Below are 14,561 nucleotides of genomic sequence, written 5' to 3'. Positions count from 1 at the left end.
GAGAGAAAGTTTTCTATTGCTAAGACCTAGCTTTTGAGATGGTTTATTGAAGGTGCAAATTAACCATGCATACTGTTTTTCCGCTGCGTTGAGAAATTTCAATCATCACAACAAATCGTAAACAGATCGTTTCTGGCGTCAGATGCAAACAAGTATTTTTATCTCTGGCTCTGATATATAATACATTATGTAGCATGCATTCAAATCATCATCACTAAATCAACAGAAATTTGCTCTTGGTGCAAATGGAAGTATTTGCATGAGGATATAAGGGACTGATCGTTATTTACGGCAGGGGGGTCTAATGGGCATTTTGTAAAAAATATCGACAAAAAAAATCGTGTTCCCCCTCGCGTCCGCTCAAAATTGTCAGATTCCCTCCTAGTTGTCCCGAATTTCTCCATTTAAAACTTAACACTCCCCCCTTTGGTTCAACCAAAAAATTAGCGTTCCCCCCTGAAGACCCCAAATAAATTTTGGGTTCCCCCCTCAAAATGTCCATTCCCCCTGTCATAAATAATGATCGCTCCCTAAGGTCCAGGTAGTTCCCTTCAACTCCATTATTTTTACGATTTCACATTCAGTTAATAAAAGTTGAACCCACAAAAAACGTTAACATTTATGAATTCTGAAAAACTTTGTAATGGTAAGGATAATCTGGTGACTGTCCATAATGTTAATGATCGAAGAAACCCTGATGGTGTTGAAAGCTACTTGCGTAGCTGGTACTTATAGCAAATAACATTATCAACAGGCTCAAAATCTGTGTCAAAACGAAACCCTCCAAAAAAATTTTTTTTAAAGGGTTTTTTTAGAGAGTTTTTCACAAATGAAAAAAATGCATTTGGAGTCAAATAACGTAGAAACTTGATAGTTAGCATATGTGCTTACTATCGAGTGCTTTTAAAACATGCAAATATGAAGAGCCCCTTCCACAAAAGTGTGAAGGGTTTTGAGCAAATCATCGATACACACAGTTATATACGAACAAGTAAACCTGCAAATTTGTGTCTCAACCCCATTAGCTCAGTTGGTAAAGTGCATGCGCGTATTTGGGGGGGGGGGCGCCAGCCCCCCGGGGTCAAAGCAGGGGGCGGCCAAAACGAAGGGGCGGCAGGAAGAAGGGGCGGCAAAAAGAGGGGCGGTGGAAGAAGAAGGGGCGGCAAAAAGAATTAGTAAAGAAAAAAGGGCGGAAAGTGTGAAAAAATTGTACTATACATCAAAATGTGTTGCTTTTGGGGTGGTAGCGCCTATAAATCCTTTTTTTTTTTTTTTCTCTCTTCACTTTTCCAAACGACCGTAAAAACGATTGGGGCAACCTTTTCGGGCTGTTGAGGAAGGGCGGCAAAATTGGATTTTCTTCAGCCCCCCGGGGAAGGGGCGGCCACGGTACGCCACTGAAGTGCCATACTTTGGTACAATTTCATGTTTTCAAAAGCGCTTGATAGTAAGCACATACGCGAACTATCGAGTTTTTACGGTATGCGATCTGCGCCACAAATTACACAAATTTGCATATGTGTAGTATGCCTAATTAAATAGCTGAACATTCTAACATAATACAGTTGTCTCTCTTTCCTTCACAGATCTGGGTGTATGTAGCAGTAGGAGTCTTAGGATTTTCTCTTGGCGTTGTTCTAGTCATATTTTCTGGCAAGGAGAGAAGTTTATCTGTGACTAGTGATCCTCCCAGAGCAGCCAATGTGCTCATCATGAAAGTCATGGTATGTTGTGTGATTTACATGAAAGGGACCAGGACGGATCTGGGGCAGGGGGTCTAGCTTCCCCCACCCTCGTAAAAGATAAAGGAAAAACAAATTTCAACATATCTTATAATGCAATTTTGACAAAATTATGTACACTCATGCTCCCCCCTCCCATCTCTTCCCCTCACCCCCAGAATGGCTAATAGAGTCACATTTGTCTTTAAAGACTGTGCGCAGAAAATATTTCTTATGACTACCCACCTCCCCCCCCCTCATTTCAAAAACCTGAATCCATCCCTGTTCTGTTTGGAAGGAAAAATTTGGGATGTTTGGAAGAAAACTTAATAGCTATACTGAAATTCCTTACACATTACAGTGGCTGGAACCAGGAATCCTTGGACATCTTGTTCCTAGCATGTAGCATATCAAAGCCAGTAGCGTAGCCAGCGGGGTGGCAGGGGGCAGACTGCCCCCTCGGACACCTAAAATGGGGAAGAAGAATCAGAAAAATAGGGACGAGAAGAAGGGGAGAAAGGAGAGAAAGAAGGGGAAGGAGAAAGAGAAGAGAAAGGGGAGAAAGGGAAGGAAAGGGGAAGGATAGGGAAAAGAGAAGGGGAAGGGGAGGGAAAAGAAAAGGGAAAGGGAGGAGAGGGAGAGTAAAAATAGGGACGATACTGACGTTTGCCACCCCGGACTGACAATGCTGGCTACGCGCCTGATCAAAGCACTGGGAATCCTTGCATGTGCCTGTGTGTATTGGTTTATAATCTCCCAAGATTTTCCATTTCATGAATACCAAGAATTCTCAAGCCAGGAAGGAGTGGACATTATTCTTGGCACCTACTTGTGTACTGGCATTTGAGGAAGGCCCCTTTCAATTTATATTTCATACACAAGGTTTTAGGTAATTATTCATTTGATGGTTATGTATGAATTATTGCAGGAAATGATGACCAGAAGAAGAAAGAAACCTCGAAAAGTTGTTACCTCACGGAACATGGAGAAGGCAATAAATGAAGGTAATAATTATGAAATATTTGATACTGTAATATGCTACATTGTATGATGGAAGAAAGGCCCTTTCTTCCCAACTCCAGAAGAAATAGTCTTCCAATTACACTTAATCATGGTTTATGTGGAAGAAATAGTCTTCCAATTACACTTAAGGTTACACGAAGAAACGATAAAAACGATAAAAGACGATAAAGTTGTTCTCTAAAACCGCGTTTTCTCAGCAATCAAATATCGCAGTGAGTCAAATGTTGGTGCATGGATGTATCTTTACATTATTTTTGTGTGTTTATACAAATTTTTAGAATCCGTTTGAAAACCCTTCGTTTAAATCATTTTTACGCACCATGTTCACAAGATCAAAAACGCGCTCCATGCAGTTTTTTTCAAATGTTCGCTCCGTATAAAACCACACCGAGTGATTGTTTTCTTCTTTTTTGTATTGTACTACAAATCGACCAAAGAAATAATGTTGCCATGGGGAAGAACCAAATACAGTACCGATTAAATTTTATTAGCCCGTTTTTGGGAACAATTTTCGAGAATCTTGTACCACAAAACACTGTTATGTTACATTATCGATATCTGGATTGTGGAACGTTAATTTTGATTTCGAACTGCCTACATTATTTCTCAAATGTCTGTCGCTTACTTTACCATTTGAATTTCACTCCAAATTTAAGCTACTTTTGCAAAAAACGAGGTTTTTCGCCATCGATACCTCCGACATTTACAGCGGTAATGAGCTTGTTTATCATAAGAGCGTGTTATGCACTCTTATTATTCCATAATAGTCAGTTTGAGATCGATCAATTTCATGTATCCCCCAGTGGCTCAATCGGTTAGCGCGCCCAGCTCACGTTCGACTATATAATACTATAGTTTTGAGCTGGAAAACGTGTTCGAGTCCCTATGTGGTCCATTCCATTTATTTTATTTTATTTTTCTCTCACTTTTTCTTTTTTTCTTGTTCGTTTCTTTTCTTTCTGACTGCAGCGATTGATTGTTTTTGCCCGTTTATTTTTCATTATATAATTCAGGAATTTTTAGGCTATACTAGTCTAAATAGGCACGGCCTATGAATATATTTTTACAAATTAGTTTATAACAAAATATTAGTTGTTGGTTTTGTTATTGTTGTTGTAGTTATTGTTATAGGCCTATATATTGCATAATCAGGGTATAAGTAGGCCTACTAGGCCTATTATAGCCTATAGAAGCATTGATTTATTTCACGACAGATAGGCCTATCATCCAGGATAATTTTGAAAATTGAAAATTTAGAAAATCCAAAGGAAAATTACCGAAAACGGCTGCACACAATCAAACCCCCCCCCCCCATCAGCCCATATGGTCCTATCATGGTCGCCCCTCCCTATCCCTGCAACATAGGGCCTATAGGATGACTCACGAGCCGCGGTTTGTCCGTGGCCCTAGTTCAGATTGATACACTATTGTACGCATGAGTTCATTCTTTTCTGCATGGCTGTTTCCATTATTAACTTACGCCCCTCTGGAATCAAGCCTTGAAAATCAATTGTATTTAACCTTAATCATGGTTTCTGTGGAAGAAAGGTCCAACTCAATGGAGTTGGGCCTTTCTTCCTCTTACTTATTCAATTACTAGATTGCTTTTTTGTACATGTACAGAGCTTTGAACATCTGCATCAGCAGCTATCAACATCTAATATGAATGGAATTGGCTAGATGTTGACAACCTTTTTATTCCAAGTTTAATCAATCAGATAGATACAAACATGTCCTTCAACTTTCCCCTTCCTTTTCCACGACATCATCTACCCATCTTTGGTTACCGAACAAATTTGTAAAAAACCATTAAGGTGAAAGGAAAACTAATATTTTGCTCTCTTTTTTTTCTTACAGTATTTGAACTGATAGTGAGGGATTATGTATTTCCTTGGTACAAGAAGCTGGGAAAAGATGATTCAGTTTTTGTGGATGCTTTACAGTAAGTTCAGATTTCTAATTGTTAGCTTCTATACTGCATTACTGGGACTTTGTCGTGCAAAGTTTCAGAATTCAGAAACAGGCAGATATAATTTATGCAAGAATTGTGCAAAATAAGATTTTTGCAACTCAATTTTGATTCTCTTAAAGATGAAGCCCCACTTTTGGTCTAAGTTCCTTAGGGAATTAGTCAAGGTTAAAATGTATCCCTGTAAATTATGTTCTGTCCGTCATCAAAGTAACAGGTGTAAGTCAGTTCTTCTGTGGAGAACTGGCCAAGCGGGGCTTCCTGTTTAAGCATCAAATTAGTGCAAATCTATTATTTTCTTGATATTGTTACATGATTACTGAATTTAAACCTCTGTGCTTGTTTTCTTCACAATTAAGCCAAGAACGTACATATTTGAAATGTTATGTGTGTTCATTTCAATGCAAGTGAAAGCATTTAAAAGAAACTAAAATCAGAAAAATAACTATTCGGAACAGCTAGCAATGAAAATTCTATATTGATGAAAATTTGTATCTTGGGTAACGAAAAAAAAACCCTACCCTGTTTTACAGGCCGGACCGACCAAGATTTTTGCTTATGGGTTGGTTTTTTTAGTTTTTCTAAAATGATGTAAAATTGGCTGCTTTTTGGCCAAAATTGATTTCTTTTGACTGAAATGTTTTGAAACAATTCTGAACATTTTTCAAAATATGTTACAAAAAAAATCATCAAATTTTTGTCAGATTTTTCAAGTTTGTGGTGATATTTTAGGGTCATTTAAGACTCCAGAAAAAAAAAATCTTGAATAACCCACCCACCCAAATCTGACCGCCCGAAACCAGGAGGTTTTTTTGGTCGCCTTTCGCTGAGAGTAGATGTTACGTCTCTAAATCTAATCAACATCTTTGTATGTATTTTCTTGACAGGGATGACCTGTGGGTACTGATTGAGAACCTGAAGACTAGACTACAAAGAGTAGATAAGGTAGGTATGAATAGAAATGACAAACAGTCACAGAGGAGAGAGAAAACAGTGAGCGTACCACCAGTCAAAGTCCCTGTGTATTGTATACGGTGAGTTCTCGCATATTCATGAGGGCCGATTGTTCGATCGTGCCGTGTCAAACAATCACGCCAGCGTTGCGTGCCTATAGAGCATTGCGTGCTTTCACAATTACGCGATAGACCATGAAAATACACTGTAATTGCGTAGCAGTCTCGCCTGTCGCATTTCATGGAACAATCGGCCCTCATTATCGGATGATGCAGAGACTTTGACTGGTGGTACAGGTTCTGTTTTCTCTCTCCTCTGTGCAAACAGTGGACATGCAAGTGGGTTTTACTATTGATGTCAGATTTGGTTGTTATAAAGTTTATTTTTTATTCCTTCCATGGTGCAAGTACTCTGGGGGATCTGGGGTTAGGGTATTTGCCTTTAGCTGTCGGTCTCATGTACAGAGAGCCATACCTGCACACATATTTTGCATCCAGTTTCAAGATAAAGAGTAGGAAAATTTTGAAATGTTGGCTATACAACGAGGCAGTTTTGCTACAGGGAAGCTATGTGAAATTTCAGTAATGCTGTTAGATGCTTACTCGAGGAGATCCATACCTGTACATGTATCTTGCAGCCTGTTTTGAAAAGAGTAGGGTGTCTACCCCCATCTGTCCTGGTTTGTTTACAGGGAGCCCTTAAGGTTAAATACCACTAATAGGCCTGGGCGATACATTGAAATACAATGAGTAACTATTTGTTTTCATGGCATCTGAAAAGACTGCATTAAAATCGCTGAAATTGATCAAGTTATATAGCCAAAAAAGTACTTTTTAGGGTTTGATGCTTCAAAATGGTACATTTTCTCTCATTATATATGACATTTTTGTTGTAATAGTACCAAAATTAATACGCACGGCTTTGGTTTTTAGTAAATATTTGCCCTACTATATTGTAACTTTCAGCTTCGAGGGCGCACTGTCATTTTAAGGTGTTTACGGTTCAGTGCGTTAAAACAAGAAAAGTCTCAGGTCAACCTATGTTGAATTTTTGATCATTTGGCATCTAAACATGCTAAATCATATAGGTTCACCTGATATTAGTGGCATTGAACTGTGAGAGTTCTGAATATGTGAAAATTCCACCCGAAATTAGCCATTTTCCCATTGAAACCGTGTAATACACAATTAGTGGTATTTAACCTTAAGATCAGAGTAATGGGAGAGAACATGGATTCTTTCCAACTTCGTTATTTCAAAAGTGACCGATTTATATACTTTTCTAAAAATTTATATTAAATACTTCATGAAAGAAGAAACAATACGCTGTCTTTTGAAATAGGTACAGATTCAAACTTGCTGGCAGTGTTCGAAATAGGGAAAATATGGAGGATGTCCCGAGGACAACTAAAGCATAAATTCTGCTTGTCCTCAAAACAATTTGGTTGTCCCCAAAATGTGCCATATATTTGGAGGTAAAATATAACGGTTGTCCAGGGGATAAGTACATAGCTCAATTTGGTTGTCCCCAGTGATTTTTGGACAAGAGGATAAGTGCTTATTTCGAACACTGCTTGCTGGTGTTAGGAACTTTGAAACACTGGATGATTCTTAACTGTGCTATAAAATTCATATGTGACATAACAAAAATGTTAAGTTTTGAAAAATCACTATACACTTTTTTACACTAATAAAATTGCCCAAATGAATTATTAATTGCAGAAAGCTTGTGCTATCATCTAGCATTAACTCATCACCAACTGTGACATGACTGATCAGGATGCCCAGTCATAATATTATAAATCTTTACCCAATTCGCTACTTGCACGGTTCCGCCATTATGCACTATGTGCGGGGAGAGCCTCGAACTGGCAGCATACATGAAAGGAAGAATTATGTAATCTTACACAGAACGTTATGACTAGTTCAATTCCCATTCATGTATGCTGCCAGTTCGAGGCTCTCCCAAGCACATAGTGCATAATGGCGGAACTGCAAGTAGCTTAATTGTAATACTTTTTGGAGACTGTACCCCACAACAGAGTCAGTTACAAATATTGTCACAATTTAGAATTAATTGTTTAATACTTACGCTGCTTTTTTTTTACACCCTACAAAAATGTATGTATTTATATATCTTGCTCATATTTTGTTTCACCCTGTATATATATATATATTTTTCTGACTAGTAACTTCATTGATTTTCTAATTCTATAGCTTTTTGTTCTGCTTTCTGACTTTGTTACTGCTCACCTGTTTTCGTCATCATTTCTTTTGTTACATTGGGTGTGACTTATAATTTGCCCTGCTCATTGAAGTGTGTTGGTGGGTGATTTTAAAGCAGTTGGTGTCTGTCGATTGAAAGGGATGCATGTTACTGCTGTGCAGCGTTCGAAATAGGGCCGGTCAGACGGCCATTGGCCTGTAACTTTTTGGCTTGGCCGGTAACTTTTCTGACTAGCAGTGTAGTGGCAGGCCCGGATGGTCGGTAACGTTTTTGAGGCATATTTCTAACACTGCTGCTGTGTGAGGCCAGATCCTTTTGCTTTACTATGTACTTTTCAACTTTGTGTAACTGATTTATGGATGTAAGCTCTTGCATGTAAGTTAGGCCTATTAAGTTGGCAAATTAATAATATTCATGATGTGAAATTTTCAATGTGTGAACTTTAAAAGAAACTTCAGAAACAAACATGACTATTTTTGCTGTGACCTTTCTGATCAGTAATTTTAGGGTAGTTTAAGATGCAGGTCTTCATTCTGGAAATAACTCCAGGATAAGTTACTGCTGTGATTGTTGTTGTGAATTTTGCTATGAATTGTTAATGTTATCAGTTTGGTGGAATGCTGTATCAAATTGATATGGGATATGTTGTCTGATTAATGTGTGGACTTGATATTATACATGTTATTCAGGTCCTTATAATTTAGGGCATATTGCTTATCTCACATTTTCCTCTCAATCCGCTTTTGCATTTGGCTTAAGCTTTTGTTACTCTGCAGTGCAGACGGTTTGAAAAGTTTCTTGATTCAGAGTTTTAGCAGCCCAAATTGCCCTTTAACTTGCTCAAAGTGTTTGTGGGACTCATAGTTTCAAACACTTCATTTTACATTTTGTAAAATTTTGCAATGATGTTGATTAAAACCATGTGCGTGATGATGAACACCATGACTTGTATTTAGGGATTTTGTATTTAGTAATTTGGAAAGGTCTTGAATGGAGAAGAATGTCTTCTGTATGTGATTGCCACAAATATATTTAGAAAAAATGTGTTTATTGTTAGGTGTCCTGGACTTGATTTCATTGTTTGCCGGTTAACTGGTGGAAAAGGTCCATGCCAGCTAGCTTTACAAACGTAGCACTTTATTGTTTTTATGGGGTGCAATAAGAAAAAAATCAATGAATGAAATTCAAATTTTGGCCATTTTCATGTACCTTTTTGATTGAATATTAAATGTTGTTATTAAAATGTTGCAACTTAACATCACAGTTTTCAAACTTTGTGCTTTTACGTTGTTGATTCATAATGTTAAATTTATTTGGTCCCATCCCAAAATTAAGGACATGCTACCCACGGCCAGAGAATTATCAACCTTCATCATAAGGCAGACTTTATCAATTTCCCTAAAACCCCTTGTCTGTGACAATAGTAATTTGTGTGTTTGTTTTTGCAGGTGAGATTTCTGACCAGTGATGTGGTTTATAAACTCTGTGAATATTTCCAACAACTAAGAGAATGTAGTGCCAGGTATGTTCATGTACCATGTTCATGATGGTGATAATGATGAAAATCAACTTCCAAAAATATGGTGTCATTTTGGTTCACTAAATGTGACAATTAGGATGAATGACATGAAATTGTTTATATTTTGCAAATTACTCATTTTAAAATCACTATTTTAACAATGGTTTGTGTATGACAGCTTTAAGACATCCAATTTTATGGGATATGATATAACCAGGCTTAAAGCAGCAATTGTGAAATTGAAATACATGCAAAAATAGGAGCAAAAACAAGAAAATACAATCTCATTGCAACCAGGTATGCTGACGATTTCAACAGTACAAGTTAATGTGCAAGTCAATGATACATATTCAATTTTCAAAATGGCCCCCTTTGGGCCTGGTTGTATCAGATTCTGTCAGACATTTCCCTAATTATTTACTTCTTAAAAGAATATTTATTTAATTAATGTGTATTTATTGCATTTGTGTAATGTAAGACCTGTAAATGCTACGATACCTAATGCATTTTAGGTGAAGAGCTTATTTCCAAACCGTGTTAAGTCCACAAACACTGCTTTTTGATTTATCTGTGCAATATTGCAATGGGTTGTGATGCTATAGGTATTTGAATGCACCATTACAAAGCAAACAGTGGATGAATGCACAGTAACAATACTGTGTGAGGCCTTTGATTCCCAAATGAGAACAATAGTCTGCATATTGTTAACCAGCATTGTTGTGGTAAATAATGGCTTGTTGATGGTACAACTCATTATTGCTAATGTCAAACTTGTCAAAGTAATTGTGATTGTATCACACAAGTAAATGAGAAACATGTGGTTGTGGACTTAACACGGTTTAGAAATAAGCTCTTCATATAATATTTATAATACTTCTGCATGGAGTTTTATAGTACTAACCATTGGTCCACCAATTTTTGCTCTCTTTTACCAGTCGCAACTCTGACACTCCCACAGCATTCTACCTTCACCCATGTTTGGCCAGTGAAGCAACCGAGACTCAATTCCTGAGAGAGATGGTTGAGGTGATGCTGGTTCTCATGTTACCTCGGCAGATCTCAGGATGTGAGACGGCAAGACATCTGCTGAGGGAAATTGTCACTTGTACAGGTAATGAATACTGCAGTGAATTTTTCTAAGGCTACAATTTCTTCCCCTCAGTATAGACTACTTGACATGTGACGTCATTGCCTGGCAGTTTCCATTGTTCTTTGCCCTGCAGTGTGTGTACGCATCGTAGTGTGCTCAGGGCATATTCATTTTAAATCGCCCACCACATTTTATATACATGTAGTGCAAGAAAGCCATTGAACAGTGTAGCGGTTCGTTCAAGCATATTGATAGACCAGTCCCTCATCTTTGTTAATAAGCAATGATGTCAAGTGGTTTTCATCATATCATTATAGCTTTATTCATCTTAGAAAATGCTGAATTGCAGTAAAATGACACAGTAGTAAAAACATACTTTTCTTGACTGGCCAGGCTCTCTAAAGTGGGAAAAGAGTAATATCCCTTGCATACCTTGAAAGAGTGGTTCCAGTCTTTTTGGAGTGATTTTCACTCTTATGAAGTGACTTGAACTCTTCTCACTCTTTTTGAGAGTGACTTTTTCATTCTTACATTAAATGAGCATTAGTCTTTGCAGCCGTTGGCGTACAGCCCCCAAATTTAATGGTGGACATCCTTGTTGTACTCATCTATTGCTTTAAAGCCACTTTTCATGTAATTGATGGTTCCATTTGGCCTCAAGCCACATGTGTAATGTTATATAAAAATCTGCCAAAGTATTTCAGTCCAGCAAATCACATAATGGATCTTTAAATCACTGACTATATTATTTATGATTTTTTTTCTGACATTCCAACAGTCTTAAAGCCAGCTATAGATGCCTTGTGTGATCCCGTCTACATCAACCATAATCTACTGAGCTATCTGGAACACAGAGAACAACTAGTGGAAAAAAACAAGAGGAACTACTCATATGCAGCCACCTATGAAGAATTTGTCAAACTCATTAATATGTGCAATGATCTAGAAGAACTGCAGCAAATTAGGTAGGCAGTTTATGCTTCATTACTTTTGCAGAAAGTGATTTTCACATTTATATGCTTTTATATATGAATCTCCAGCTGGAGGAGGGCTAAATATTTTTCTTGTCACCCAAATATTTTTCTTTCTCCCCCAACCCAATATCCCCCCTCTCCACTTTTAATGGAAAAACACCAAAATTACACAAGACAAAGTCCCATTCTGTCTCAAATTGTCCTCAGGTTCACTGATGCAGACTTCAAAAATCATTGTATTTTGCAGGTACCATATCATCAATGAGATCATGCAGGTCACCATCATCCAAGAACTGAAGAAAACAAGAGGACAAGAAGCAGAGAAAACACTTAAGGGAACTGGTAAAGCAGGAGATCTTCTCAGAGCTAGAGACTTGAACAGATATATCAATCAGGTACAAATGATGAAAAGAAAATGGAAATATGGTGAAACACATGAAATTACAAAGTTTTTATCAAGAGATGTTTTTATTTGGTCAATTAATACCTGCCATTAGCTACACTCAGTAATTGTACAATATCAGGCCAAGAAAAAAAAATTGTTTGCTTGCTCTCAAATGAATTTTAACAATAGGGTTGGTCGGTTGGGATTTTTTTTTCTTCTTTTTTTTTTTAATACTAGCGAACTCTACTCAGGGATGTGAGATTTCCTCTTTTTTTGTTGCCAAAATTTACGTGTTTTTCTTTTATTTTCAGCCCATATTTGGCGTTTTTACCCTGATTTTACACTGTTTTGAGTGATTTTCCTCGTTTTTGGTCTGTGGCCTCTCACACCCCTGTCTACTGTTTGTTTAATTAAGGCTCAAAATATGAAAAATCAGACAATTTTGGGGTGAATCCACGAACATTACAAAACAACTAAAATGTTGAACACAAGCTCTAAAATACATTTTTATTTACATTACATTTACAGGAATTTCCAAAAATAGGGTCGGTATTCTTTTGTACAGTAAATAGAAAAAGCAACTTTTTTTCAGATTTCCAAAATTAGGGTCGGTCGGTTGAGGGCAAGCAAACATCTTTTTTTTTTTTTTTTGCCTCAGTGTAATATTGGTACAAGAAGGGGTAATACTGTACAGAGCCTCCATCGCTGTCCTGGTTTAAAAACTATAATGCTTTCCAGCGCATACGTTTTATGACTTAACACTTTTTACCGAAGTTGCTCGATGTATTCTTTACTCGTCAGCTTTTACCTAATGATTTTAATTTGAATTATTGTTCTAAAATTGACCTTGAATAAACGCCCCCCTTTGGGAAAATGTAACACCCAGGCGTTTATTTGACGTAAATACGGTATGTTTTTGTTAGAATAGTTCATCATGAAGGTTTCTATTTCTGTTGTGTATAATGATCTGCTGCTGATGAAAAATGTACTCAACTGAAAGGAAGCTTAATATTAAGAAGTAAAAATAAATGTTGACATGTATATAGCGCCTTTCACATGTATCAAAGCGCTTTACATTTATTCCACCGTCGTTAGAATATGTCAGCTGCCATACAATGCCCAAGGCATGCTCATACCTTTGAGCTGGCGCCAATGGACAATATCCCTAACAGCTCCCCATTTCACCCTGGGTAGAGAGAGGCAAGTGAGGTAAAGTGCCTTGCCCAAGTGCACAACATGATGGCTCCGCATGGGCTCGAACTCGCAACCCTCCGATTGCGAGGTAGAGCCCGTACCGCTGCGCCACTGTGCCCCCTCAATTTAGTAATAAAGTAGATTTATTAGAGACAGCTATACAGTGTTCAATACCAATTTTGATAGAGCTATTTTATATTTAAACACATTTTGTTAGATTCCACAGCACTGTGTGGAGCGTTAATGTGAATTTGCGTGATTTTATTTTATTTTGTTGCTAATGGTTTATGGAGTTTTGATTTGGAAAGGTCCTCACATGTACATTCACCTGATAATTGCCAAGCGCAAAACAGTGTTGTGGAATCGAATAAAATGTGTGTCTAAATAGTAACAGATATATAATTAAATATCTATGTGCGTTTCATTTCAGTGTAAAGTTGCTAAATCCCAGTGCGAGAAGAGGATCCGCATCTTGGGAGGATTAGACTACCAGTCATATTACCAGTACAAAACTACTAGTCCTCTGGAGTTAAACCGACAGCCAGTACTATCACTAAATGAGATCCTCATGGACTCCAAATCCAGGGATTATTTCAGGAGCTTCTTGAAGAGGACGCAGTGAAGATGATTTGCTCACGTAAGTCTTGAAGTGTGTTTTGTTAACATCAAGAATAAGTGTGGTTTGCCTTTGTGCAAATTTTATACGGTGAAATACCCCTTTTTTGGCAATCCCAAAACAATGAGGAAGATGATCCAATTTCATCACATCGTCTCTGGGCGGGACAAACCTCATGTGTACTCATGGCACTTGAACATGGATAAAGCCTTGTAGGTGTAGATTTTATTGAAGAGGTTGTTTCATCCATGTTCAAGGGCCAAAAGTACATGTAGGGAACACCTCATATTTACTTTCGCCCTTGAATATGGATAAAGCCTTGTAGGTGTAGACTTTATATTGAATGGTTTGCTTCATCCATGTTCAAGGGCAAAAAGTACATATGAGGTTTTTCCCGCCCAGCGACGACATGAAGTTTTTACTTTGATTGAATCTAGGAGAACTAAATTGAGAGATTCCGCTCCAATCTCAAAACTGAGGACAGTATAATATTAGGGCAGAACCACGTGTAAGAGCTGGGCAGTGTAAGAGCTGTATTACCTTTACCTAATGTACCATGCAGGACTTACATAAAGCAGGCAGCAATTTGGATGATCTAATTCCGTATCTCATTCATAGATTGTTACATTTCCTTTTATAAATAATATGCATTGTAGGGATACCTAATTGAATTTTGTAAACATTTCAAACCCACCCTTTTTATTTTATACCCTTTATACCAAAACTCCGAAACCCACCCTTTCTAAACATGGTTTACTGTTCATAGATAAGTGGTTATGGTGGTCCAGGAGGTGCAGATTTGCATCCAAAGAGAATTACATATTGAAGTTTTAGATGACCAAGCAGAATGGGATTTCAATATTTTTTGTGTGTTTCATTTAGTGTCATTC

General features: G+C 37.5%; 1 protein-coding gene across 1 annotated transcript in view; it reads left to right on the top strand.

Annotated features, from left to right (window-relative positions):
* The window catches only part of LOC140160753 (sorting nexin-25-like), a 40,367-nt gene that overhangs the window by 4,842 nt on the left and 20,964 nt on the right, over nucleotides 1–14,561 (top strand). Inside the window, exons 3-12 of the mRNA XM_072184053.1 lie at nucleotides 1,587–1,724; nucleotides 2,650–2,725; nucleotides 4,602–4,686; nucleotides 5,601–5,658; nucleotides 9,342–9,415; nucleotides 10,348–10,523; nucleotides 11,281–11,467; nucleotides 11,724–11,871; nucleotides 13,486–13,670; nucleotides 14,254–14,274. Coding sequence (XP_072040154.1) covers nucleotides 1,587–1,724; nucleotides 2,650–2,725; nucleotides 4,602–4,686; nucleotides 5,601–5,658; nucleotides 9,342–9,415; nucleotides 10,348–10,523; nucleotides 11,281–11,467; nucleotides 11,724–11,871; nucleotides 13,486–13,670; nucleotides 14,254–14,274 — 1,148 coding nt within the window. The remainder of the gene's footprint in view (nucleotides 1–1,586; nucleotides 1,725–2,649; nucleotides 2,726–4,601; nucleotides 4,687–5,600; nucleotides 5,659–9,341; nucleotides 9,416–10,347; nucleotides 10,524–11,280; nucleotides 11,468–11,723; nucleotides 11,872–13,485; nucleotides 13,671–14,253; nucleotides 14,275–14,561) is intronic.

Source organism: Amphiura filiformis, chromosome 9 (genome assembly GCF_039555335.1).
Source record: "Amphiura filiformis chromosome 9, Afil_fr2py, whole genome shotgun sequence".
NCBI classification, from domain to species: Eukaryota; Metazoa; Echinodermata; class Ophiuroidea; order Amphilepidida; family Amphiuridae; genus Amphiura; species Amphiura filiformis.
Note: the sequence above shows the minus strand (reverse complement) of the source record. Positions and strands in the feature narration are given on the sequence as shown.